At 40.6% G+C, this 27,792-nt stretch overlaps 1 protein-coding gene across 7 annotated transcripts in view; it reads left to right on the plus strand.

Moving 5' to 3' along the window:
* The window catches only part of PTPRM (protein tyrosine phosphatase receptor type M), a 661,836-nt gene that overhangs the window by 407,538 nt on the left and 226,506 nt on the right, over positions 1-27,792 (plus strand). For 6 of the 7 annotated variants that reach the window (XM_055559596.1, XM_055559598.1, XM_055559597.1 and 3 more), the window contains exons 12-13: positions 9,524-9,797; positions 10,808-10,844. In XM_055559596.1, coding sequence (XP_055415571.1) covers positions 9,524-9,797; positions 10,808-10,844 — 311 coding nt within the window. Of the gene's footprint in view, positions 1-9,523; positions 9,798-10,807; positions 10,845-18,162; positions 18,238-27,792 lie in introns of all 7 variants that reach the window. The other variant, XM_055559603.1, reaches the window with a different exon arrangement.

Raw genomic sequence — 27,792 nt, forward strand, 5'->3', positions numbered from 1 at the left:
AGAATTGTAACCTGTAAAGAGCACCTTAAACCTTTGGGGTTAAAGGTTCTTTTGTCACAGTTGTGGAACCTTTGGTAAAGGTTTTATCCATTGCCAACAAAGGTTCGTCTAGTCAAGGCTATGGTTTTTCCTGTGGTCATGTATGGATGTGAGAGTTGGACTGTGAAGAAGGCTGAGCGCCGAAGAACTGATGCTTTTGAACTGTGGTGTTGGAGAAGACTCTTGAGAGTCCCTTGGACTGCAAGGAGATCCAACCAGTCCATTCTGAAGGAGATCAGCCCTGGGATTTCTTTGGAAGGAATGATGCTAAAGCTGAAACTCCAGTACTTTGGCCACCTCATGCGAAGAGTTGACTGATTGGAAAAGACTCTGATGCTGGGAGGGATTGGGGGCAGGAGGAGAAGGGGACGACAGAGGATGAGATGGCTGGATGGCATCACTGACTCAATGGACGTGAGTCTCAGTGAACTCCCGGAGTTGGTGATAGACAGGGAGGCCTGGTGTGCTGCGATTCATGGGGTCACAAAGAGTCGGACACGACTGAGCGACTGATCTGATCTGATCTGATCTATCCATTGCTAAAATTGGTTAAGGAAAACAGCTCTAAGTACCTGACTTCCACCCTAAAATTTTTCCTTTTTTTCTTTGGTACACGTAGTCACAAAGACAAAAATGTCACTTAACAGTAAAACTTCAGTTTTATATTACTATAAGGCTCAGTTTTTTATGGCTTCTTATAGCTGAGTTGCTACCGAGTATGTTCACAGCAACCGTGCTAAGTCTCTTATTACCACCACCACCACCCTTCTGCCACCTGATTTGGGGTGACTTCTATCGTATTAAAAAATAATACTCTGGATCCCTTTACTGCCAGGAAACAAAGATCGTTTTTATTAAAGTTGCTTTTAGGATGACAGTGTCAGTCATCTCTTTGAAAATTCATTTTGGAAACTAAGTTTGTTCTTCCAGAACCCTTGAAAAGTAACCTGAAAAAATGGCAGGGGAAGATAAAAATAATAGAGTAGGTGTAGTTGAGCTTTTATATGATGGAACTTAATTTAACTTTCCCTCCAAGTCCATTTCAAACTTGCTCTTGTGCATGAAAATATATTGCCTCTCTGTTCTTCCCCTGTTTCAGATTTTCTTTTTCTTGAACGTAATCCCCTCTGAAGGATTCTGGGTATGAGATCCAGCCTGGTGCCCCAGGGCTTGCAGGGCAGACACACAAGCCTCGCTTTCGGGGACAGGACCAGGCAGGGGGCCACCTGTGGCCTGAGAGGCAGCAAGGGCACCCTGCTGCCAGATTCTGCCGCCATCACCCTCCAAAAACCAACATATCTGTAATATTTTGACTTGATCTTCATAATTACAGTGGATATCAAGTGAAATAGTAGAATTGAGACATGATGGCTCTTGTTACCTGCAGCACGGTTGTAGAAGGTAGGAAAGGTAGTTCCAGGTTTGCCAGGGTGGGGGCCTGGGGAGAGTTGGGGTGGGGGAGCAGAGACCCCGAGGAGCAGAGGGACCTGCTTATTGTTCCTCCCCTTGGGCATCACGGGGGATGGGAGTCAACACCCAGCCGTGTTCATTAGGCCCTGCAGTGTCCTTCTAGGAGGATCTGGGCCCCATGGAAGTTGAGGAAAACCCAGCCGCTCCCAGGGTTCCTCTTGGGGAAACCCGGGGATTCTTGGGACAGACCTGCTGGGACCCCCACAGGCATCGGAGCCACAGTCCGGCCCATTACTCTCAGTCTTCAGTCCTGCTGATGAAGGGTCCCCAGGGGTCTTGGGAGCTTTGCAGGCAGGCTCTGATGAGTCTGACAGGAAGACCTGCTGGGACTTAGGTAGAGCTTTGTACACCCAGGGGGTTGTAGTGAAATAGGGTTTGCACTGGGACCACAAAGACATTCGGTCTTTTGTTTGTTGTTGTTGCTTTGACTTTAATTTGGGGGGAAAGTTGGTGGCCGTAGGCAGCACAGGACAGTCTTTGGGTGTCACCAGCAGCAGGAGCGTTTGGGCACCAGGTCCAGACCAGACGTTCCCGGAGCAGCTGATGCCACAGGAGGCTTTGATGTAGACAGAGACTGTTTCCTGCTTCCTCCTCCACTTGCTACAAACCCTTATCAGCTTCTTGTCCCAGTTCTCGGTTTGAGGAACCTGTTTCTAACACCCCAAGGCTGTGCTTGTCAAGATGGGGACTGTCTGGTCTTTGTTCCTCTTTTTCTTCCTCCCCTGTGCCTCTTATAGGGCTTGCATGTGATAAATATCACAGAAAGGAAGGAAATATGGATAAAATAGTTTTCTTCTCACTCATCGATGCCACAGCTTGCCTGACCTCGTACCAGGAGCTATGAAATATCAGAGCTGAAAGGACCCTAGTGGTCAGCGGTGATTTGGTGATAGAGCTGGACTGACTCCCCCGGTGTGGGGCTCAGTTCACCGTGCCCTCGCCCCTTCTAGACAATGGCATTTAAGAATCCAGCTGCCAGTGCAGGAGATGTGGGTTTGATTCCTGGAGGAGGACATGGTAATGCACTGCAGTGTTCTTGCCTGGAGAATCCCACGGGCAGAGGAGCCCAGCGGGCTGCAGTCCTTGGGGTTGCAAAGAGTCGGACACGACCGAGAACACGCGTGCACATCTCACCTGGCCTGCACTCTCGCTGTGAATACTTCTAGAGACTGAAGGATTCTGAACTAAATATAATATAAACACACAACAATGAAGATATTTAGTGTGGCTCTGATAGTATTCAATTTTTCTAGTTTTATTTAAAACCCTACAGCGAGTTAGGAAAAACAACTTTAAAAATAGTAGGGGACTTCGGGTTATAATTTTTACGGTCATGTGTTTGTTATGCAGTTGTGATGATTACATTATGATAAACATAAGTGAAATGAAATGTGCAAAGGAAAGCATCTTCACTTGGCAAAAGGGGGAGAAGTCACTCTTAAAGATGTTCCATCTTGGGCTAATTTACTTGCAGTTTGGTGCCTGTTGTGAAGATTAATAACACATGGCCTTTTACACAGCTTCTCAGCCCAAGTCTAATGTTCCAGTTGTCCTTTTATTACCCCAAACCTCCATAACTGTAGGATTTTTTCCTCCCTTCCCTGTGTTCACAATATGGAGCAGTAAATGAGTTCATATTTCTCGCCCAACCTTTCAGCTATAATTAATATTTTATGATATCAGATTTATCACTAACTAGCAGAACAGTATGATATGGGACTACATGCTCAGGCACACATGCACACACACACACGTGCACACACATTCAGTACAGAAGGAACTTAGGGATGCCAGGCAAGCTCCTGATGATGAATTACAGCTGCAAGAACATCAGTTTTATTTGTGGTACCCTGCAAGTGTGCCACAGCAGTAGATGGCCAGTCTTATCTAGAACAGAGCAGGACAAAGAGAAATGGAAGTGGCCAACACAGAATACTCGACCCCATGGATCAGTTTATGCTGCACAGTGTTACCCAGGGTCCACTGTCCGTGGAAAACTGTGACTAGACCTCATTTGTGAGTCAATAAGCAGGACATGCTCGTTCAGCTGCTCTCAGCTCCCATGTTACATGGATCCTAGGCATGATGATAAACACATTGACCTTACTGAACTGACCTTTTTTTCCCCCTAATTTTCAACTGGTGGCAATATTTTTAAAATGTTGTTCAGTTGAGCCAGGTCGTTCTGATCTTCAGGGTGTCATTTCAGTAAATGCTCGCAGGTTTGGGGAAAGGAAATGACTGGGAAAAGAACAGGAAGGAAATGCAGTCTGTGTTATTGCATAAATAAACCTGAATTACACATTTCTCTTACCCATTTTGCAGATAATTTATATTTTCATTTTCCCTCACCCCCAAAGAGTTAATCTTCAAGAAGCTATTGATATTAGATTCTATTCTTTTTTAAATTTTTAATTGAAGGGTAATTGCTTTACCCTTTTGTGGTTTTCTGTCATACATCAATAAGAATCAGCCATAGGTACACCCATGTCCCCTCGCTCCTGGACCTATCTCCCATCTCCCTCCCCATCCCACCCTTCAGCCTGTCACAGAGCCCCTGTTTGAGCTCCCTGAGTCATACAGCAAATTCCCATTGGCTATCTATTTTACACATGGTATTGTAAATTTCTCTGTTACTGTTTCCAAACATCACCCCTTCTCCCTCTTTTCCTCCCCGTCTATTCTTTTTTGAAAAGAGAAAATAGATGGCTTTGATCAAAAATTGCAAATCAAGTTAAAGTTACTATTAAGTGTTACAAAATGAACACTATTCTAAGCCTTTGACATGATGAGAAACACCAACTTTAAAGGATTAGCAGAAGCAACAATGAAATAGATCAGGACTTTACTCCCCTCATCTCTCCTCTTCACCCAACATTCTGCTATCTAGGTGGATAGTGAAAGTGTTAGTCATTCAGTCATGTCCAACTCTTTGTGACCCCATGGACTGTAGCTCACCAGGCTCTGTCCATGGAATTCTCCAGGCAAGAAATACTGGAGTGGGTAGCCTTTCCCTTCTCCAGGGGATCTTCCCAACCCAGGGATCGAACCCAGGTCTCCTCCAGTGCAGGTGGATTCTTTACCATCTGAGCCACCACGAAAGTCCATCTAGTTGGATAACCTTTCAATATTTTATGCTGATAAGGAACAGAATAAGTAGGTAAAAAGAATGGCCTTGCAACTAAAGGCTTAATCTTGAAAAGAATTACGACACACATTTTAAAGCCAATCTCACACCTGCAGCAGGCTTATCCTCAACCTCTTCAAAGTTAGAAAATACCAAAACCATTTCATCGCATTTGAACTTTTATGTTTAACAAAGTCCATGAAAGATGTTCAGATGTTCTTTCCTAGGTTATACTTCAAGGGCTATTCTGTATAAATGCAGATTTCTTATTCTCCTTCTAAGAGGCTTAGAGTTTTGTTGTAGGAAAGCCTAGCATCAATTAAATTTTAAATCTCATTCCATAAGAAAGTTTGGATATAATGATGTCACATTTTTGGCAGATTAATCCTCACAATGGATTGTGCTTTCATATTGCAAATGCTGCAGAAAAGTTTTGTGTTACTTTAAATTCAAGAATAGTGGTGGAAGAAGGCTGGCAATGGTGTGACTGATAAACAAAAGGAATATGATTAATACATTAAAAAGGTAATAGAATTCTAATTCAGCTCACTAAGCTAGAAACTTCTATTTGGTTTACCATCCTTGAGAATTTCCCTTTTTTCCCAATCATCCTTTAAGGAGAAGCATTCAAACAGTGAGATTTTCAAAGCTGCTTTTTAGCTAACACTTGTGATGGGAAAGTTCTTATGAAAATCATCAGTGGGGATGATGTTATTTGTGCAAAAGAAAAACATATCAGTCATCGAGTTCTGTCGAGGTACTGTTGACCTGGCTGTCAATACTGTGTTAATTTCCAACCGGGGGCCAGCAGCGTGTGGCCACTGGGCAAGAGAAGGGACTTGGCCATTTTTCATTAGCGCCTGGACTTTGATAGAGGGGGAGAGAAAAGAGCTGCCTGACCTTTCAGTGCTTAAATTATTAAAGAGCAAATAGATTTGAGGTCTGGATGCTTGCAAATCTAATTTGTCTTTGGAGCAAGGATGAAAAGACATTCTGGGTTTGAAATTGCTCTGGTCTACTTATTTCTTCCTTTAATATATCTGAAGATGAGTAGATGGTGGCTATTTAAGAAGTAATATTTCTGGAGTACAGTGTATGGCCTAACATGCCGACTGGCTAAAATCAAGCCCATTAAATAATCATTTAGTCCTTGAATTTTCATATGATCCTCATAAACTTGCTCATTGGAAAAATTAATTTTTTTCATTCATATTCCCTTAGATGGCATTTCAATTCCAAAACGAAACTGTCTTTCTCTTGTTGTTGTGTAGTCACTAAGTCGTGTCCAACTCTTTGAGACGCCACAGAATGTAGCCCACCAGGCTCCTCTGTCTATGGGATTCTCCAGGCAAGAAAACTGGGGTGGATTGCCATTCCCTTCTCCAGAGGATATTCCCAACCCATGGATCAAACCCGTGTCTCCTATATTGGCAGGTGGATTCTTTACTGCTTAGCCACCTGGGAAGCCTTAGGGAGTGTCAAATATATTGTTCAAGTTAAAACAGGGCAGTGCCTGGCACATACTAGGGGCTCAAAAAATATTTGTTGAATTAATAAAATAGTAGCATTGGGGAAAACTAGCAAAGGTGAGAGGTGGAAACGGATGAAAAGTGAGAAGTGGAGGTGATGGAAGAGGGGGGAGAAGAAACAGAGATGCAACTTCTGATTCTCTCCAGTTCTTGTTTATTTGTGGGTCGTACAGCATAGACTTGCAATCTAACCAGCATTATCTTATCACAGAACTTCTCCTTAGTAATTTCCTCCTCTCTCTGTCCTTGTATATTTAGGAAATGAATCCAAAATAGGCTTAGTATTAGATTTTAGCAAAGCAAAGCATATTATTAGCAATTATCAGTATATTTCCTCCCTATGTATTACATATAAGGTACATAAAGTAGAAATTACTTCTGGATTATGTTATGTTTTCAAAAATATATACTTCATGGCCCACTTCATTCTAAGTCTCACAAGATACAGAAATGACTGTCTCGTCTGATGGTCAGGAGACCACGTCAACTATTACTTAACTATGTGCCCCAAAGAGAATGGGCACTTCACCTCTGAACCTCAGTTTTCTTTTTAGTAAAACCCGAAAATAAAACCTACATATGCAAGGCACCTGGGGTAGTATTTCCTGTATGAAATAATTTCTACAATTTTTTTCTTTGCATAAATCTTCATATATCTACATTATCTATTATAGTATACTAGACTTCCAAGAAGTTGTTTTTAAAGTGGAATTTGGAACATCATGTCATATATCAAATAAATTGGAAAAGATTTCTAATAGAAGAAAGCCAATGTTAAAAGTTATTTAATGGAGAATGTCTTTGCAAAGCAATGAATTATTTTTTGATTTGTCCATCTTGCAAGAGTAGTCCTTGTATGCTGAATAAAAAATATAAAATGTACCTTGGAGATCCATCTGATGCTCTCATTTCATCAGAAAAAAAATAAGATCCAAAGACATTAATTTAGAAGCCAAGTTTTAGCAGAATTAGGAATAGAGCTTAAATGGTGTGCGTGCCAGTGTCGGCCACCCCAACATCAGGCCCTGCAGAAGAGTCACAGTTTCTCAGTGATGTTTGCACTTCTCTGACTGAAGCCTTGAGAGTTGCACATTGTCCTTCTGTTACGTTCTGTTGGTTGCATGCCATTATCAAGGTTAGCCAATCCCATACTTGGTGGAGAAGTGTCCAAGAACTTGGCAGATGTATTATAATTGCCACATCTGACTGTAGATGTAAGAGGTCAAAGAGAAGGGGGTGTGAAGTCAAAGTCCCCTTTCACCTCTGTCTGTGTTCCTTGTCCCTGAGCCCTATAGGAAGGTCCTCCCTAACTTCTTCCTTGCAGGTTGCATCCATCCTGCAGGTGAGAACACCACAGGGTTTGGCGGAACATCCTGCAGGACGGTAAAAAGTCTTGAGGTTAGAAAGAGTCCTATTTTCTTTTCTGAGTTTACCTCCCTGTTCAGAAAGCCCTTTATCATTACACTATAATCCTGGACCCCCTGCCTAGTGAGCAGTCTCATGTTCTACAACCATCAATTTTTATTAAAACAGAATTACAAACTGAACGGCTACTGCATGGCATGGCTGTAATAGAATGTGCTAAGTGGTTATACTTCCAGAAACAGGAGATTCACCAGGTGCAGATCCAAAGTTCACAGGGACAGGAGCATGGAGAGAGACCTCCCCTCGCTGACTCCAGCTGGTGGGGATGGAAAGCACCTCCCTCCTGTTCTGTTTCCCCAGCTTAAACGAGTGTCCATGCTGAGCAACCCCAGAATTACAGACTTGTGCTCGGGGAGTCGCGGTGCTTTTCTGATAAAGTAAGAAAAAGATACATCTCCTTGTCAGAAGAACTTGCAATCTAATCTGGATTCAGTTTTTCAAAACTGCTGCCAAGGTTTCTCTGTATTAGAATCATTTTTTTTCTCCAACCGAACTGCACAGAAGTTCATCATTCTAGTAAATGTATGCCTCTCAGTAAAGAAATCCATCCCTTCAAGGTCTCTCCCATTCTCCTAAGGCTAATTCAAATTTCACAAACGTTGAAAAGGGGTGTGGAGAGAAAGGTGGGTAGGAACCAGGAGACCCAGTCCTCCCAGGGGACATCTGAACTCACAGCATCTTCTGAGGATACTCAGCCCCATCTTATCTTTATATGTAATTCGAATACCCTGTTCATGATTTCCTCTTAGAAACTGCTTTTGACTCCAAGTTGTTGGCTTTTGAAATGCAAATGCCTTTTTTTCTGCGTTCCTAATGTCCTGTCTTTCCACTGACTGAATACAGTGAATGCAAAGGAATATAAGAAAATATGGGTTCCTTTTTATGGCTGAGTAATATTCCCTTGTGTATATGTACCACAACTTCTTTATCCATTCATCTGTTGATGGACATCTAGGTTGCTCCCATGTCCTAACTATTGTAAACAGTGCTGCAGTGAACATTGGAATGCATGTGTCTTCTTCAATTAGCTTAATATATGTGGAATATAGAAAGATGGTACTGATGAACCTGTCTGCAGGGCAGCAGTGGAGATGCAGACATAGAGAGCAGACTTGTGGACATAGTGGAGGAATGAGAGGGTGGGACGAATTGAGAGAGTAGCATGGAAACATGTACATTACCATGTGTAAAATAGATAGCCAGTGGAAATTTGCTGTATGACACAGGGAGCTCAAATCTGGTGCTCTGTGATAACCTAGAGGGGCAGGATTGGGTGGGAGATGGGAGGGAGGTTCAAGAAGGAAGGGACATATGTATACCTATGGCTGATTCATGTTGATGGATGGCAGAAACCAAAACAATATTGTTAAGCAATTATCCTCCAATTAAAAATAGATTAAAAAAATATATATATATATATGGAAGTTACACCTTGGTTAGCCTGAATCATCACACCTTGTATCTTGTGACCTGGTAAAAATTCACAGGTGTTCATACAGATGTCACTGAAGAAAATATTATGTTACCTTTTTCAATGAACTTACAGCTAATATAGTTTCATTGATTGGTTGAACCGAGTTCATTTTCTACAAATTCATCTTCGATACCGTATAAGAGGGACATTGTCTTGGTGTTCTGCTCACATCAACGGCAGAAATTGCTATATAAAAATGTTTTAACTATGGTGAATTTTATTTCCTTCCAGAAATTGTCTTATTCAGGGTTAGAGAGCTCTGTGGAAGAACTCTAAGCACTTTCTGTCTCTTTCACAGAGCAAGTGTGGAGTCCATGTCCACTAGGCACTAAGCCCTTATTTCTAACTCTGTCCAGTTTGCTGTTTATCTGGCGTGTCCTATGGGTCCGTGCAGTTGAACAAAAGGGGTTCGGCTCTGTTTTCCTAAGCCGTCACTGAGAATACTCTCTTTTTTTCTAGTGTCTACCAAATAGTGGTCGAGGAAGAGCGTCCTCGAAGAACGAAAAAGACCACAGAAATCTTAAAATGCTACCCGGTGCCCATCCACTTCCAGAACGCCTCCATACTGAATTCCCAGTACTACTTCGCTGCAGAATTCCCAGCCAACAGCCTCCAAGCGGCTCAGCCCTTTACTATTGGTGATAATAAGACTTACAACGGGTACTGGAACACCCCTCTCCTTCCCCATAAAAGCTACAGAATTTACTTCCAAGCAGCTAGTAGAGCCAATGGGGTAAGTTTTATAAATGGCTGTTTGCTTAGGCTGTTCAGGATTATTAATGTGAACACAGTCAAATCACGTATTGTAGTCGTAAGAAGGGAAGTCATGCTTTTGTGTGTTTTTACTTGGAATAAATGTGTTTTATTCTCTCTTTTTAAAAATTATTTTCACCTGGAGAAATTCCTAGGAAGAAACAAATATATTCGTACATGGTTTCAGTAGGAAGAATATATTGTCAATGGGATGGTTCTTATTTTCAGTTTTTACTCGTTACCAAAAGTTGGCTAGTAATTCTGCTTAGCTTACCATTTTACAGGAAAACAGCACAGCTCCAGCACGTACGTTCAGCTCATTTACAATTTTGTGAGATTCACAGCATCTGTCTTTTCAGCATATTCTGTCCCATTTCTTTGGTGCCACAAGAGTTTATGCTTCCTATAGCTGGGACTAAATTAGTTATCTTTTTTTTTTTCTTTCCTAAGAAAAAAAACAGCTTTAGAAAGATAAAATGAAAACAAAATACAAACTATCAAGTTGTTTTTGAATTTTTCTTCCCTTTCCTGTTTAGACCGACCCAGAGCTCTCACGAGACAAGAAAGTCTCCCTAGAGAAAAGGGTGACTTTTTCAGACTCAACAGTGGTTTTTCCCGCTACCTTTGCCCAGTGAGAATCAGGGAGACAGGTTTTCCCCACGAGTGTTTGCACAGGGAGTCGGTGAGGGGTCTGGAGAAGGGAGTTTGGGGCCCCCACCAGGCAGAGGCAGTTCTGTGCATAGCTCCTCCCCACTGCCTGCTGACAGATGCCCACAGGCACCACCACCAGCATCCCTGGAGCCAGAAAATGTATCAGAGCATGGTCCAGGTAGTAATCACGTGTGGTCCAGGTAGTAATCACGTGTGATTAATGCCACACTTGGAACAATGAGACCTCCCCTTATCTGTGTTTAAGGAGAACTGCAGAGATTTTATTGGTTTCACAGAAAACATGAATAGTGATTTTTCTCCCCTCTTTATTTAACACAGGAAACCAAAATAGACTGTGTCCAAGTGGCCACAAAAGGTAGGTTGAAACTGTGGGTTGTTCTGGTTTCTGTCCTCTCCAATTTTAGATGGTATTTCAAAACTTCTTGAAATGTTCACGTCACTGAAAGAAGTGTGTTGGACGTGTGTGTTCCCGTGTATGTACTAGGATTGTATGGCAGTGAACTATGTTTCATGTAGATTTTTTTTTCAAACAAGAAGTCATATTGCTGTGTTTCAAAGCAGTTTTCAGTGGTTATCTTTTTAAAAATTCTATTAAAATAGAATTACTTTTTATATGATTGCCTATCTGTGTTTTAAACCACAGTACCCTACCTTGTAATACTGTGTTTAGTGAACCTCAGATGCAGGACAGTAAATTACCTCCAGCTGTTTTAAAGCAATTTGTTGTTTAGTCGCTAAGTTGTGTCCGACTCTTTTGCAACCCCATGGGCTGTAGCCTGCCAGGCTCCTCTGTCCATGGGATTCTCCAGGCAAGAATACTAGAGTGGGCTGCCATTCCCTTCTCCAGGATACCTTTCCAACCAAAGGATGAAACCAAAGTGTCCTGCATTGGCAGGCAGAGTCTTTAATGTTGAGCCACCAGGAAAGCCCTTTAAAGCAATTATCTAGTTATAATCTGTAAAACACAGTCTGCTTGGGCTCTTTTCTCTGGTGACATGTGTCTCTCTCAACCCAGGGACCAGGAGATGTTACTGTGGACCTTCTGTTTCCCAGGCCTGGTTATAATCCTGAAAAAATGTGATCAAGAAAGAGATGTAGATTAGGGTCAATCGGCATAAGCTCTGCACCTCCTAAAGAAGAGACTGCAGGAGTGTGTGTGTGTGTGTGTATACAGGCTGTGACCTCATCTTGTCAACCTTGCAGTGTGCTTTTAACCATCCCGTGGAAGTGTATAAATGCCTTTAGAAATGTCCAAAGCTACATGAGAACAAGGCAGCATACATTAACACTTGTAGTTAAATACACTCTTTCAAATCATTAGACGGGACATGAGGACAATGAGCAAGTGCTGTGAGGCTGAATTTAGAAAGGACGGCAGAAAGCCCCAGGTTTCGTCAGATCACAGGGACTGCCTTGATGACTTCTGTTGGATGAAAACATCTTGTTGTTTTTGTCGTTTGGCGTTCAGGCAACAGAGTTTAAATAGATTACAGGTGCCCATCAGCATTTTCAAAATTCTCATGTCCTGAAGATACATGACCTCTTTATCCCATTGACTTGACAGATATTCTTGGTTTCATATTATGTGTCAGGCCTTGTGGGATGTACTTAGCTCATTTATATTTTCTTTGTCCTCATGGGCTCATGGCTCTATTTCCAAGAATCTCCTTATATTGATTTTAAAATACTCAATTCTTTATATCATATTATACTTGATTAAGAGCCTTTATTTGTAGGGATAAATTCATTTTTAAAAAATGGAGCTACAGACATTGATGTGTTTTCTAAATTGTAATTCACTTTTAACTATTAATTATTACAGAATGATAAGGCCTTTGTGTGAGGTGTTGACCGTCTTAGGCCTCCAGATCATGACCCATGCTCAGATTGCTTTACTGAATTCTGAAAACCCAGTTCCAGAATGCCTAATTTATAATGCCTTGCCTTTCATGTCACAGCTGAAAGTTAAAATTGCTTTCATATGCATGTTCTCATTTATTTCTTCTAAATTACTGTGAAAACAGAGACACAAATTGCTATTTTTCTGAGATGAAAAAAATGCATATTTGGGGAGACGAATTGACCTGCCATTGACACTCATCTAATAATCTGTGGGTCAAGGCTTGATCCCAAGTGTTTGGACTCCTACACCAGTTTCCCTGTATCTCCTGGCTTTCACCCGGCAGATCCTCTGGCCACTTGTGCTTTTGCAGTGTATGAGTATCTGTCCTCATTTTTACTAAAACTGAGTCAGTGCCCAGTTGACTCAAAACAACAAAATATCTGCTATCTTGTTCATTTGCATAGTTAGGTAATTATATAAATAACACACTAGTAAATATGGAAATCTGATGTTTGCTGTTTTCACAATAGATTGAATTAGATGGTGATTTGGATGGTTTTCTTCCATCATCAACTAGATTTAATCAATATTGTAATTTGTTTTTCAATTCACCAAAGGATGATTAAGCAATCAGATGACCTGATTGACTAAATATTTCCCCGCTCAGATTTTCTGAGTCAATTTGCAAACATTTACACAGCAACAAACTCATTCTATCAAATAAACTTTGGGGAGAAAGAGGGAAATAGATTCTAATATTCATTGCATCCCGTTGTTATTCCTGTTCATAAAATCATCACCAAGGAGGGGACCTTGGGAAATACACTCCTGTAGGTGAAACTACAATGTTTGGTACTATTTTACTTCATTAATTTCTACGTTACAGATTCAGCAACCTTCCTTTACTGCACCATCTAATGTTTCCTCACCTTTATAATCAGATAATTTTTTCTGATTGATACTAAAATTGATTTTGCAATGAAGGAAGCTATTCTGTCTTGACCAGTCAAAACAGAAACAGGCAGGTCTGATAATGTTACTGACACCATATTGTAAAGATGTTTGAAATTTAAAAGAGTTCAGATGTTTTGACTGTTCCTGCCACATATTGCTGACAGTATAGTGGCTTAACTGAATTTTCAGACACTAAACCACTATCCTAAGCAGCATTTTGAATTTACAAAGATTTCAGTGTTCTCATAAAACAACTGTTGACATGTATCTTTATAGAGCAAGTATGGAAGTAGATTTTTTTCCCACAAGGAACTAATTTGTAATTTCAAACACAGATATGTCTCTTAAAGATGTATTTCATGATAATTTGAAATTTAATGTAGTGATTATTTTAATCATATTTCAAGGGTATGTTTTGGTACTAGTTATCTCAAATATAAAGCCTCGTAAAAACTGGACACAGGAAAATACCTAAGATGTGTTATTACATGTCTTTATATATTGAAGAATCATCTGCATTTTTATGTATCCTCCTTTAATGTATATATCTAATTTCCTCATAAGTATATGTAGCTTTATTTTGATTATTAGCTATAGGCAAACTCTTTCCGGAATATTCTGTCTCTTACATTAAAAAGACATTGTATGATGACACTATATTAATACTTGATGTTTGAGGGTTAGTCCCCCAATTCATAGAATTCTTTTTAATCTTTATGGTAGAATACATAGAAATTTTCCTAGTTTTTATTTTTTATTTTTAATCACATTCACATGTTTATAGTTGAATTCTTTTTAAGACCACTTGATCCAACTGTGTCTTAGGAATCAGTGTACATCCCTTATGGCTGCCTTATAGTAACTAGTAGGGTGGAAACTCCTTTCTGCTAATTTTGGAAGACTTTGTTGATAATTCTAAACTGAGAGGATACACTTAAAAGTAAAAATCTGTTTTGTTAGTCAGTTAGAATTTTTGTCTTAAATGAGGTATAGTCATTGCAACTGATACAATAATTAGTTTAAACTGTATACTTTGCCTTAATCTCCCATAAAATAATGTTTTCCATGACATGATGCCAGCTATGGTTCTCCTTGACAATATATACATTTGGAAACTTGTTATACTTCTTATTTTTTTATTTTTTTAAATTTTATTTTATTTTTTAACTTTACAATATTGTATTGGTTTTGCCATATATCAAAATGAATCTGCCACAGGTATACATGTGTTCCCCATCCTGAACCCTCCTCCCTCCTCCCTCCCCATACCATCCCTCTGGGTCGTCCCATTGCACCAGCCCCAAGCATCCAGAGGACACACATAGACTGTAAGTGAGGAGACAGAAAAAGATACTTCATGCAAACAGAAATGACAAGAGAGTGGGAGGGTCGCAGTGCTCATATCAGACAAAATAGACTTTGAAACAAAGTCTATAAAGAAAAATAAAGAGGGATATGTGTAATAATTAAAGTATCAATACAGGAAGAGGATATTATAGTTGTCAACTTATAGGCCCCTAATATAGAAGCACCTAAATACATAAAACATATACTAGCAGACATAAAGGGAGAAATTGATGGGAATAAAACAGGAGTAGGAGACTTTAACACCCCATTCAAATCAATGGACAAATCTTCCAGACAGAGAATTGATAAGGCAATAGAGATCCTAAATGATACAATAGGACAGTTAGACTTAATCGATATCTTCAGGAAATATCCGGAAAACCAGAGTACAGAGTACACATTCTTTTCAAGTGCACATGGAACATGCTCTAAGATTGAGCATGTTCAAGGACTCAAAACAAGCCTCAGCAAATTTAAGAGGATGAAAAATATTTGAGGGCCTATTGTATCAGGCAGAGTGTAATCTAGAAGACTTCTAAGTATAGATGTATATCCAAGTATAAATGTATCACTTTTTAAATTTTAAAGATTTTGAGTTAATAAAAATTTGGAGGTTTTTTGTTTGTTTTTGGTGTTTGGGGGAGGGTGTCATTTGTCTTCCTGTCCTTGCTGTGATTTGAATAACAGCAGTATAGCTAGAAATCAAGACAAAAACTGCATGAAAACATATGCTGAATTCTTTCCAAAAGTATTATAGTAGTCAGATATAAACCCTAAAGAAAAAGAAAACAAAACCATTATTTTAATGTCATATTTTAAAGGTGAATTTTCTGTGCACAAATGCTTCACTGTTTCTAAGTGTAGTCTTTCACTTACATTTGTATGGCAATGTGCTTTGCTGGGAGACCTTCAGGAAACTTTGAAGGATTTCTATTGTCCTCATACAATTTCTAACTATATTCAGAAATGTGAATGTTTCTTTTTTTAATCACTAGGCTCTTTGAGAAGTTCCTCTAGACTGTTTTTCTGTTCACTGTTTTGTTCAAAAAAATGCCATCCTTTCTAGGCCACAGTGCTACAGAATGAAAGTACAGTGAAAAAAAGAACTGAAAAGAATGTCTGTCGAGATGTAAAGCTAATTAAGATTCCTTTTAATTACTCATATTCAACACGCGAGAAAACAAATTATATAGCAAGGCTGCTCATGTATGCTAATCTGCTAGCATTTAGCTATGGATTTAGAAATAGAACGTAAATATGATACACATTTGCTGCTCTGTGTTTTACAGAGAAAATATTTCCTTTTCTCAGTCTGAAACAGTCTTCATAATGTATGTCTTGAGTGTATTAAGGGTCCCAAGAAGTTCCTAGAAAAAAGAAACCTGTTTATAGCTTTGTTCAACCCAAAAGTTTCTAACTTTATTTGACCCAAACTCACTTCTCAAGGAACCCTGGAGTTATATAGAACGTAGTTTGGCGGCTCATCAAATTCCAGAAGACTCCACCACCAGTAACTGACACACCAGTGTGATGTTTACTGTGCTGTGTGCACCTTTGTCCCTAAAGGAGACCCTAGGTTTATCAGCACCGGATGCCATCTTTAAGGCACCGGGATTTAGCAGTATTCTCTTCTACAGTGCATTCTTTTGGTATTTAAGACATAGCACAGCCAGTTTTCCTGTAAAGAGTAGCCAGTAAATATCTTAGGCTTCCTGACCAACCCACAGCATCTCCATTTCAGCCCCTCAACCTTGCCTCTGACGTGCATGAGCAGCCATCATCATGGGTCAACAAGGAACATGGCCTTGTGCCAATAAAACTTTATTTGCAAAGGCAAGCAGCGGGCTGGCTTACCCCTATTTTATAGTAATTTGTAATAAAATCAAGACATCCCTTATAACTAAGAATAATCATCACAAAGGAACATTTTACAAAGCAGAACATAATCAGATAGAAAATCCTGGACTTTTCCATTTGAGTTTTGAGCCACAGGCTTCAGCTTACCTTCGAGTTGTGAATGCGTGGCTGCCTGACATAGGTCCTCTCAAAAATCTTTTTGTTCACTATTGTTTACTAATTTCAGTATCAGACATATGTTCAGTTTTTATGGATACAATATAATTTTTCTTAGAAGTAGAGTGGGTCAGATTTTCCTGTAGTTAATGGAAAACCTCACAGGAATGTTGGTTGAACACCAGTATCTATGACCAAGCAAGTGTTCTGTGTATAAACTTGGAATTATTACCAACTTTGTCACAAGTCTTAGAAATATCATTTTACTATTTGCAATTCATTACATCAGTACACAAAGTCTCATGCTGTGTCAAACCAAAAAAAAAATTTCTTTGTAATACTTTGAGAGTTCTCCCTTCTCTGACCAAACTGTTAAGTTTATTCATATCACTGAGCAACACTAAAAAGTTTTCATTAATAACACGTGAAAGACGATGATACACTTTTAAAGCCAGTGGCTGCTGCTGTTTGGTTATAAGGAGAAGCACTAGTTGAACAGTGCAGAGGGATATTTCAAATATTATGCACTGGCAGTTTTGGGTTTAATTGTCTGCAGATGGTAGATGATCTATGTCCCTTACTCATTGCCACATTTCTAACAGCACCCGGGCTGTTCCGTGTAAATTAGTAATCGTTCATGTAAGCCTGTCCTTAATTCTCCAATATTTTTTCTTTGCATCATTTTCCAGCTGTATCATGTTAGAACTGACGTTTTAATTTTCTCTATTTTTTTTTCAATATCTATGTGTCATAAATGTTAACCATTTAAACTCAGCTGCTGAGCTGTTTAGGCAAACTGAGCAGCCCGCCTGCTCTGCTTCAAGGCTCTTAATCACACCTCTGGTCACATGTTAACCATGATAACTAGAGCAAAGGCTATGATTAGTCTTTTTGTTTTCAACTGGTGTTTTGAGATGCATTTTTTTTCTTTCCCTGCATGTGACAAAATAAACTTCCTAAATGGAAATGCTCTACACAAAATTTAGTGATCAGAGAAATTTCTCAACATAAAAATGTTTTTAGTGAAGGAAGATAGTGTTCTCCACAAAGGGGATTTTAGCAAGAAGAGCAAATATTGTGATTTAAGCAGAAGAATTTTAAATAACCTAATACATTTTGAAAGCTGCAAGTTTGGATCATCAGAATTTGCAATGAATCTTTCTACCCTCTACTCAGTAGCAGTTAAAGACACTATTCAGTCTAGCTCTTTCTTTAGAGTTCATGTTTTTACTTTTTGTTTTTATTTTCTCCTATAGTCAATTTAACCAGAATCTCAGCCCAAGCTTGCAACTATATAGAAAGCTAACTGCCTGATGAAAGCCTGTCTAAGGGAAACGAATTCAGAACATTCAACAGCTCGCTGCGGTTGTTTTCTCTTTTCCTTCTCTTTTTGTTGTTGTTGGAAGAAAGTTGAGACGATGTGATATGCGGATGGAGATTCTCCTTGCTAGCCTAGCTTCAGTCTGGCTTTTTCTTCCCTCATGCATGCTGACCTGGGGATCTTCCTTTGCCATAGCTGCGATAATCGTGACTCAGCTTACGACACCTCATATTCGCATCGCCCCTGCCGCAGGCGACGACCAGCTGACAGGTCAGACGTTCAAGTACAGACGAGTCATCTTGCCCATCTCCTGCTCATTTTTCTCAGCTTGTCTCCCCTCTGCATCTCCTCCTTCGCTTTAAGGCTCGTTGACAGTGTCTCCGACTCTCGGTGCCGACGTGTGCCCGCGTTGATGCCATGGTGTGCTCATTGTTCTGTGTGCACTTGTGTCCCCTGCATCCAGCACAGCCCCGCAGCATGACCTCATTGTCTGTCTGTCTGTCTGTCGGTATGCTCCTCTCTAGCTTAACGTTATACGGAATGAAATTTGTTGGATTTGCCATGGCAGTGCCATCAAAGTCAATCTCTATCAAAACACATAAAGGTGTTTCCCCAGTTATCCACGTTAATCTAGAAAGGCATCGAGATTTGAGCATAAGAGGTCTGTTTTCACCTTGCAGGGTCTAGTTTGCACACGCATTTAGCAATCCACAGGCTCGTCTGCCTTCATTAAATGAAGCCACTCGAAACTGTTTGGGTGATGCCGTTCAGACGGCTTTTTGAGTTCTCACCAGTAGAGCAGAGTCGATTGCATTCCTTACAGAGCCTTGTTTCAAAGCACACTGTTTGTAGACAGCAGAGACAAATCTGCAAGTCAAATGCACCGAATAATTTATGGAAGTTTTTAAAAAATTGAATGGCTGAGAGTTGCATAATTGAACTGCCTGCTTCTTTATACCAGGAAGAGTTAGCTTGTCCATCCCTCTAAAGGTGTGTGGACAAACACATAAACTCACATAGGAAAGGAATCCGGTAGATTCCTGCACATCAAAGGTGAGTAGTTAGAGCATGCCAGAAGACCAGCTTTGGTCCTGCAAGATAAGCACGCCATCATCAAGATTTCTAACACCATCACGTGGGCAGGACTCTTAAGTGTGCTTTCAGAGCATCACCAGTGTGGGAGTTCATTGCATGAGTTGTAGGCATGATGCAAGCCGAGTAAGAAACACAGCTGCTCTCCGTAGGATTTCCCACTCCTGCAACTGTTTCGTGTGTATGAAATTAAGGAATATACCCTACCATTCAGGGGGAAAAAAAGTAAAGCTTAACTCATACTAAGAATTTTTGATGGAGGTTTAAACTGTTCTGTGAGCTTAGTATTTTGGAAAATCAAGCAGCTGAGACTCAGGAAAACTATAGACTGCTTTTTAAAGAAATGTAGGATAATTTTACTTCTTTCCCTGCTGTAATTCCATACATATTTTCAGGCCTCTGTTTCAGCTGTAAACTTGTTAGCAGTTCTGCTGCCCTGGCTTTCAAGTTTCTTTTAAGCGGGTTTCTTTTACTGGGTGAAGTTCTGATGGTCGCAGATATGCTCTTATCCTGAATCTGTGACATGTGCCTGCCAACAGTAAATTTCCTTAGGGGATCATGTCTTTTCTTATATAGATCTTCTCCTCCGAAAACCTTTACATGTCAGGCCTGGCCCATGGTTCTCTGCATAGGGTTCAGTGTCCATCACCTGGAAGGTAATCTGGGCTCTTCAGCAAGTCTGACCTCCCCATTGTCCGAGTTGGCACCAGTCCCTGGCCAGCAAACATTAAAAACAAGTCAGCCCCTCTATTGTAAAACCAATACCTGTAGGAAATACAGTTAAATAACCCTTTTTGAGATTTTCCCCAAAGCCACTACCTTTGAGTTTAGCCCATTGTTTACTAGGAATGAAGTAAGGGACATTTTGAATATCATGTTCTTTCTAAAACTTGCATGATTAAGAAGACACCTCATTAATCAGCCTCTTTCACAAGGCTTTCAGATCCAGGGCACCTTATCATTTTGGAACTAGTCTGCAGGGGAAACAGATGTAGCTGAAGTATAATGGTAGCCATTCTTTTAAGGGCTGCAGGTGATCGCCAGCGTTTACTTTGGTTTATTAGGGATGAAAATGGTGGAGTGTTGGAAGAAGCCCCCAAAACTAGTGCAAAACTACACTTGTCATTTTTTTAGAGTACTTCCTGCTGCTGTTGGTGATGGTTCCTCTTACCCAGATAAATTCAGGCTCAATTAGTTTTTTTTTTCTTTTTCCATTTGCATCAGCCCATCCATTGGATAGCAAGTAGCTTGTGTTCTCTGTCTTTTTTAATAGATTTATTCATGAGTTGTACTGCAAGCTTGAGAGCTCATTCATTCAATCACTGATCAACATTAACTGAGCAACTTCTGTGTGCCAGGTCAAGGGAGGGCACTGACTCCCACAAATACATTTACTTTCTAGGGTTGCCCAGACTCTTGGCATCAGACACATTTGCACACGTGACACCAAAACCTACACACACATGCTTTTATGGATGAAAAATGACTCTCACGCTTTTTGCACAGTTGAGAAGAGGCAACGGCTTTGTAGCAATGGGGGGAAAGGACACGAATTTCCAAGTCTTTCTTGTGGTATTGAGTTGCTTAGGAAATGGTCCATGGGGCTCTTCTGAACCTTTCACATCTCTGACGCAGTGTTTACCAGATCAATGCAGGCCCTTCCAGAAGTCAGCAGGAAGTCACAAGGGATGCATTCTGAATGATGTCTTCAGCAGTTTTCTGGTCTGTTTTGTTTTAATTGTGCTGATGTTTCGCTGCTACAAATGCTGTCAGATGCTGTAGGTAGAGGAAACAGTGATAAGTCAGTGAGTCTTCCACAGCCCGGATCCCGGGATGTAATCCATGCTGGCTTGGTCCACCCCAGTGTATATAGTATGCCCCCTTCCTTCTCTGCACAGAGAACATCAGCAACCCACTGGCCTCCATGTCAGACACAACCAAACAGCCCATGAGAGTTAGCTGGTTTAATTCACTAAATGAATGGAGCTCAGATGCAGGATGCTGGTCTGGCATCGCGCTGGGACTGTTTCTTAAACATTTTTGACTCAATCAACTGTAAGAATACATCACCACCAGTATACACACGGACACAGACATTTAACTGAAGCAAAAGATTTAGAAATCATTCTACCAGTGCCGCTCCCTGGATAAGCTGCACTCTGACCTGTTCTATTCTGTCCTATCTTATTCTGTTTCATCTTTATTAAAAAAAAATTTAGTTGCTACCTACTAAGCTGATTTCATTTCCCACTAATGGGTTATAACACACAGTTAAAAAAAAAAAAACGCTTTACTAAACCACTATAGTTAGGGAATTGTGAAAGGGAACAGAATATATAATTGGAATAAAGGTCCTGTCTTACCTCAAAATTTATACTCTAATGAGAGCACACAGAGAAAATTCTAGAAACTGGAAATGCTTCTGCTTTCTACTTGGTTCTCTTAGTTCCTTTATTAATTGTCTGTAATATAGAACTGCTTTGGGAAGAAAGTAACAACTACACATGCTAGATATTTCTCTTTAAGATTTTTTTTTACTTTACTTTATAAATAACTCTAGGCTGTTTATTTTATATTAATATATTTCTGTTTAGGATTTAAAACCCTGGTCAGCTCTGAGATGCTGTGGAGAATGAGTTCCTTCAACAAATACTTCTTATCATCTGTTTTGTTTATGCCCTACATCTTAAAATGATAAGATCCATATAGTAGAGTGTTTATAAACAAAGTGACTTCTGGGATTTGAGTACAATTGAGATATGTCAGACCATGGAGAATTACTTGCTAGATATAATTAGTACTAAATATAATAGAGAACTAGCCAACAGTTATTTCTACATAAAATTTGAAGTTTTTGAAAAAGGTACATGTACCAGATGCCTGTACTATCAAAGATAAACACAGCCCAACATCAGCCAAAGTGGTGAAAACAGATTTTATTCAGTAATTACTAACTTGTAAGGGACTGAGCTGAGCTCCAGTCTGACTTGCTCAGAGGTGACTGGACTTTACAAGGAAAATGAGAGAGTGGGGAGCAGGTGATGGGGACTCAGTAGGGTCAGGGAGATGAAATGCTGGTCCATGTGACACCATCCGGCACCATCTGACTGGCGTCTGTCAGACTTCTCTCGTCGCACAGAAGCTAGGAGCTGGGACCCTGTCCTCAGGGGTCTCTGGAATCCATTGTCAGTTCTTCGGGCAGCCTTGAGTTTCTGTGGTGGGCACTTTGAGGGGCCTAGAGTTCCCAAGGGATGCAGCCTTGAGCTGTTAGAAATTATGTTCGTCTTTGTTCAAGTCTCTGTGGGCCCAGGTGGGGTCCTGGTGGGAAGACACTCAGAGGAGCCTCCTGGGGTTTTGTCCCAGAGCAGCATCCTTGTCACTCCCTCTCCTTCCCAAGGGACCATCAGTGACTCACTGGACTGGTGACACATGGAAAAAGACATGAGAGTGTGTGATCAGCCTTTTCTGGACATCATCCTCAGGACACACATATTCCTTTGTGTCAGAGGGACTCAGAAGAGTCTGGCTAGGCTTTGGCCGTGGAGAGAATCTTTGTCAGTATATCAGCAAAGCTCTCATGAAATAAGCCCCAAGGAATTTCTCTTTCTCCTTCATGTGACACTTAAAGCAGATAGAGATCTTTTTTTAATGTCATATGTACCACATGGATGCTTTTCAACTGTGGTGCCGGAGAAGACTCTTCAGAGTCCCTTGGACAGCAAGGAGATTGAACCAGTCAATCCTAAAGGAAATCAACCCTGAATACTCATTGAAAAGACTGACGCTGAAGCTAAAGGTTCAATACTTTGGCCACCTGATGCAAAGAGCTGACTCATTGGAAAAGACCATTGTGCTGGGAAAGATTGAGGGAAGAAGGAGAAGGGGGCGACAGAGGATGAGATGGTTGGATGGCATCACCGACTCAATGGACATGAGTTTGAGCAAACTCAGAGAGATAGCCGACTCAATGGACATGAGACAGAGAGATAGCCGACTCAATGGATATGAGTTTGAGCTAACTCAGGGACATGGTGAAGGACCTGGAAGCCTGGTGTGCTACAGTCCATGGGGTCGCAAAGAATCAGACATGACTGAGCAGCTGAACAACACATAACACATGGAAGCTAGTGAAGCAGGTCCCCACTGAGGAATGAAGAGGCTGCAGTGTTTGTTTATGGAGGACCTTCTGTTCTAGATCCTGGGCAGAGGTCCGACTCCACCTGTTCACTGACTCCCAAGGTAACCCCACAGCCTGCCTTCTTGGCTCCTTGTCCTTCCAAGAGTTGCTGGAGAAACAGCAGGAACAGGCTGACTCATGCTAGACTCTGTACCATGACCTGGCCCTCAGTGACCGCCCCCTGCCTAAGCGGTGGCAGAAGCTCCCCGCCCCCCGACATAGCCGGCTCCCCCACCACACCAGCCCACCGATCCCGCCGGCCCCTCCAGAGCTTGTTCTGCCTGAGAAGTCTTCTCATCCTTTAGGTCAGCCAGCCGGGACCCTGAATTTTTGGTATTTTCTCTGCTTGGCTCTTGAATCCACCTAGAAATTACTCCAGAGTTGGCCTGAAGTGTGTTCAGGATGGAGGTCCGGCTTTTTTTCAGAGAAACAAGCAGTTAGGCTGCTTTCATCATTAGATAAGCAATTACTTTCTCACAGAAAGGCCATACTGTCATATATTCAGTTCTCACCTGTAGTATAAATTTCTAATTTAGTTGCCCTTTCCATTGCAAATAAAATAGACTCATGGGTTTTCAGCCCATTTACAAAAGCACAGTTTTAATCAGCCATTTCTTTTGGTATGAGTCATAGAAAGGTTTCACTATCATGTCACTGTTTGGGGAGAGGCTGACCCACTCACACCAGCGTTATCAGTCTTGTTCCCAGTCTCAGGCTGCGTCTGTCCACTTCTCTGCCTCAGACCCAGCCAGTGGGTCCTTGGTGCCCTTTGTGAGCAGGAGTGGAGGAAAAGAGCAGACTGAGCCGATGTGACTAGAAGAGCTAAATGCCAGGAAGCCAATTCAGTCTGAGTTCCTGCCCTGGGTTATTGATCTTCTATCATCAGCGTGAAAGCAGACGTGATAGAAACTTCAGGCACAGGTTCACATAGGTCATGGGGGCACTTTGTGGACCTTTAAGACAGGGTGGTTTCATTCAGCGTCTGGCCCCAGGTCTCCACTTCATGTGTTTTGAGGGCTATTTACTGGGGTCTTTGTATGAATCAAAACTGGCCAAGAACAAAAAGGATAATAAAGCTCAGCAATATTCAGGCCCTGAGATAAAATCTCACTATCTTCAGTTGCAGACAGCTGTACCTGGCCCTTCCAAGATTTCAGTCATTAGACTTACGACGTGTTGTACTGGAGATGGTTACCTGTGTCTACTATGAAACAGGTGTGGAAATATTTGTATCTACTACTCCAAGGGCTGTATTTTATATCTCTTTATACTTTCCACAACCTGCCACTCAGAGCTGGGCACTTGAAGGGCACTCAGAGACCAGCTCTCATTTTTTGATAGAATGAATTCACTTGGAAAAGATGTAATTGCCTTACAGGTGTGAGCTAATTTCCACACCACTTTTTAAAAAATAACATCCCCCACAAAGGATCTCCTGTCTCTGCTGTCAGGTCTAGGACCAGGGAGGTACAGAGTGTCCCATGGGCCTCCAATGCCCAGACTCCCATCCAGCACTTTTATTTAATTCTGGTAGAGGCAAGTCTCAGTGTTTTAGTCTCTGAAGCCCTTGGCTGCAGGGTTGAGCATCTACCATCGATGCTTTAGGAAAGGAGGTCCTCTCATTCATCCATCACACTGAAGAGCCTCTCACCTCCTTGGAAAGCTTGATGTATAACCAGCTCTGTGTTAAGAGATGGGAATTCAAGGAAGTGTAACGTGAACTCTTTACTTATATTTACCATCATTGTTAGGACTGACATAAGCCGTCCAGTAATTATCCCACTTCAATGAATGCACCAGTATCTTGGGCTCTTTGTAGCACAATAAGTGCATCATGAACTAAGTTAACATACACATATACTCAGTTGTGCTCTAAAATGTAGTATCATATGATTCCAGAGACATTTTCAGTCTCAGGAGCTTCGACTTGACCTTTCGAAGGAGTTTTGGGAGAAAATTAAGCAAAGAAAATGCCTTCGTTAGACTTCCTTATGAATTAAAATGCCAAACTCTTCATTAAGCTGATAATTGGAAATAGTGGCTGAATAAGACCTACCATTTTCCAGCTGGTGAGGTGTCCTGGCTTTATTCAATTCTGTATCGTTTCAGTATGGGGGATTAGCAATTCACATGCCCCGTCTTGGGCATTTCATAGTAAACAGTGACCAGGGGTATCAGTGCTGTGTGTTTTGGAGGCCAATGTGAACAGTTAATGTGAGAAATTTGGTTAGAATTTCAGCATCTCTTAGAAGTGTGGCTTGAGAATTCTAAACTTTCCTTTTCAGGTAGAAGAATGTAAAGTGAAGGGAGATTTTTATTCTTCCTGCAACACCAGCTGAATGCATTTTAATAGGCTGTAGTGTCACTGGTGATTTATTGCCCTTTTTTGTTCTTTTATGTGTTATATTTGTCATTTCGCTGTGGCAGTTTCATCTATAAAATGGTATAGTTACAAGAAAATGGTGAGAGGATACAGCACTGCCATGGGAGATTCTGTTCCTTCTTCCTTGTCATTTTTGTAAGGAAATACTGAGTCAAATGTCAAGCATTTGGTTTCAAACATAATATAATTTAAAGGATATATATTGCACTAAAATAGTGTTGCTTTTTCCATTTTTACTAAATAAACTTTGGAATTTCTATGTAAAAGATTTTCAAAGCAAGAGAGCAATTTAATTTTTCAGTATCCTTTTGTGTTTTCTCTTTCCATCAGCAGTGTGATAAAGGAAACCAAAGCAATGCATTTAAGTGCCTTTTATTTGCTTAAGGCACAGAGCTTCCTGGCTCGAAAAGCATAAATTGGAATTTATATTTTAGGAAATCTACCTTTTAATTTTGTTATTAATCTCATGCATTATGTATATCCAAAATGAATGCTGAAGGTAAAGGTTTGAGCTTAAAATAAACGAAAATTTTGGCAAAAGATGCAAAATACTGGGGAGAAAACAATGCTTGTAGTTTTAAAAAATAGGGATTTTGCATGAAAGATTTTATGCTAATGAGTTAAATTATTCTTGCCTTTCCTGTAAGGAATATATAATATCAATTTTATAGTAAAATTATGTTGGTTCATATTTGATGTTAGTAAACATGGAAAAAGCCTGGATATTTTAATTTATTTTTTAAATAAACTTTTTTTTTAAGAACAGTTTTAGGTTTACAGGATTATTGCAAAGATAATAAAAAGTTCCTATATACCCCACACCCAGTTTCCCTTTGGATATTTTAAAAATATTTATTAAGGCTAAATGACAATAGCTGTTTTACCAGGTCTTTCCTTTTACCTCAATGGCTAGCATGGAACTAGGCAACATCATAATCGTTCATTGACTCGTGTTGATAGATACCAATTGTGCTACTTTCATTTTTAGCCCATCACTTGCCTTAGAAAAACACGACCACAATTTAGAACAGAAGGCATCAAGATAAACTCCAACAGCTTCATGTCTAAGAAACCAGTGAATTCCATTGAGAATTTGCAGGCAAAGGGCCATGTCTTACTGCTGTGCTTTTTGATTGACTTTGGACTAGTCTCTCTTGTAAATACGCTTTTTTAGAATACTGTAAAATGCTTAGTATTTGTGAGAGGTTTTTTAAAGTATTTATGGGTGTGATCCAATATATTGAGTCAGAATGGAAAAGAAGTCAGAGTTTCCCCCAATGTCTTAACAGAGCCAGATGTTGAGGCAGCAAATCCAGAAAGCTTAAAGGGTAGAGCTCAGAGAAACAGAACTCTTTTCTGGGGAGAGAATTATTGTTTTAAATACTCTGCTGACCTTGTATTGATAATCAAGGGAAAGTCCAGAAAATTGAAAAAGCTCAGTCCTTTCAATCCAAGTGCCTCATCTTATTTACCCTTTTGATGATATCAGTATCAAAACTTGTTCAATATCAGTGTCTCCAGAGGGCTGACAGGGAGACCTGGGGTCTATAAAAAGACTGACTCCTAAAATTCTAGCCTGTTAACCACCACCTCTGCTACAGACAGGCACACACATGCACTGCTTTTAGAATTGTCGTTATTTTCATGTAAGAGAATCTTGGGTTTGGCTTTGAATGTCTGATTCCTTCTCAAGCCATGGCTTTTCTGGCTTAGGAACCACATGTATGCACGCATGCTAAGTTGCTTCGGTTGTGTCTGAATCTTTGCGACCCCATGAACTGTAACCCGCCAGGCTCCTCTGTCCATGGGATTTCCCAGGCAAGAATATTGGAATGGTTTGCTATTTCCTTCTCCAGGGGATCTTCCCAACCCAGGGATTGAACTTACATCTCCTGCATTGGCAGGAAGATTCTTTACTGCTGAGCCACTGGAGAAGCCCCTAGAAGGGGGCGGTACCGGGTTCGGGGGGAAGGTACCACTTTCCTTGATGGTAAACCATTTCAAACATTGTTTGTATTAAACATCAGTGTATCATGGAGGAACAGGCAACGTTTATGTGCTATATTCAAAAAAATCAAGCAACAGACTTCAAAGAAATTTAAAGCCAATGATCGACCACTTAGGATAAGGCTCCTGCTTGTCCTTGCCCGCCTGACTCTTGGGGACAAATGGT

The sequence above is a fragment of the Bubalus kerabau genome, chromosome 21, assembly GCF_029407905.1.
Source record: "Bubalus kerabau isolate K-KA32 ecotype Philippines breed swamp buffalo chromosome 21, PCC_UOA_SB_1v2, whole genome shotgun sequence".
NCBI lineage: Eukaryota > Metazoa > Chordata > Mammalia > Artiodactyla > Bovidae > Bubalus > Bubalus kerabau.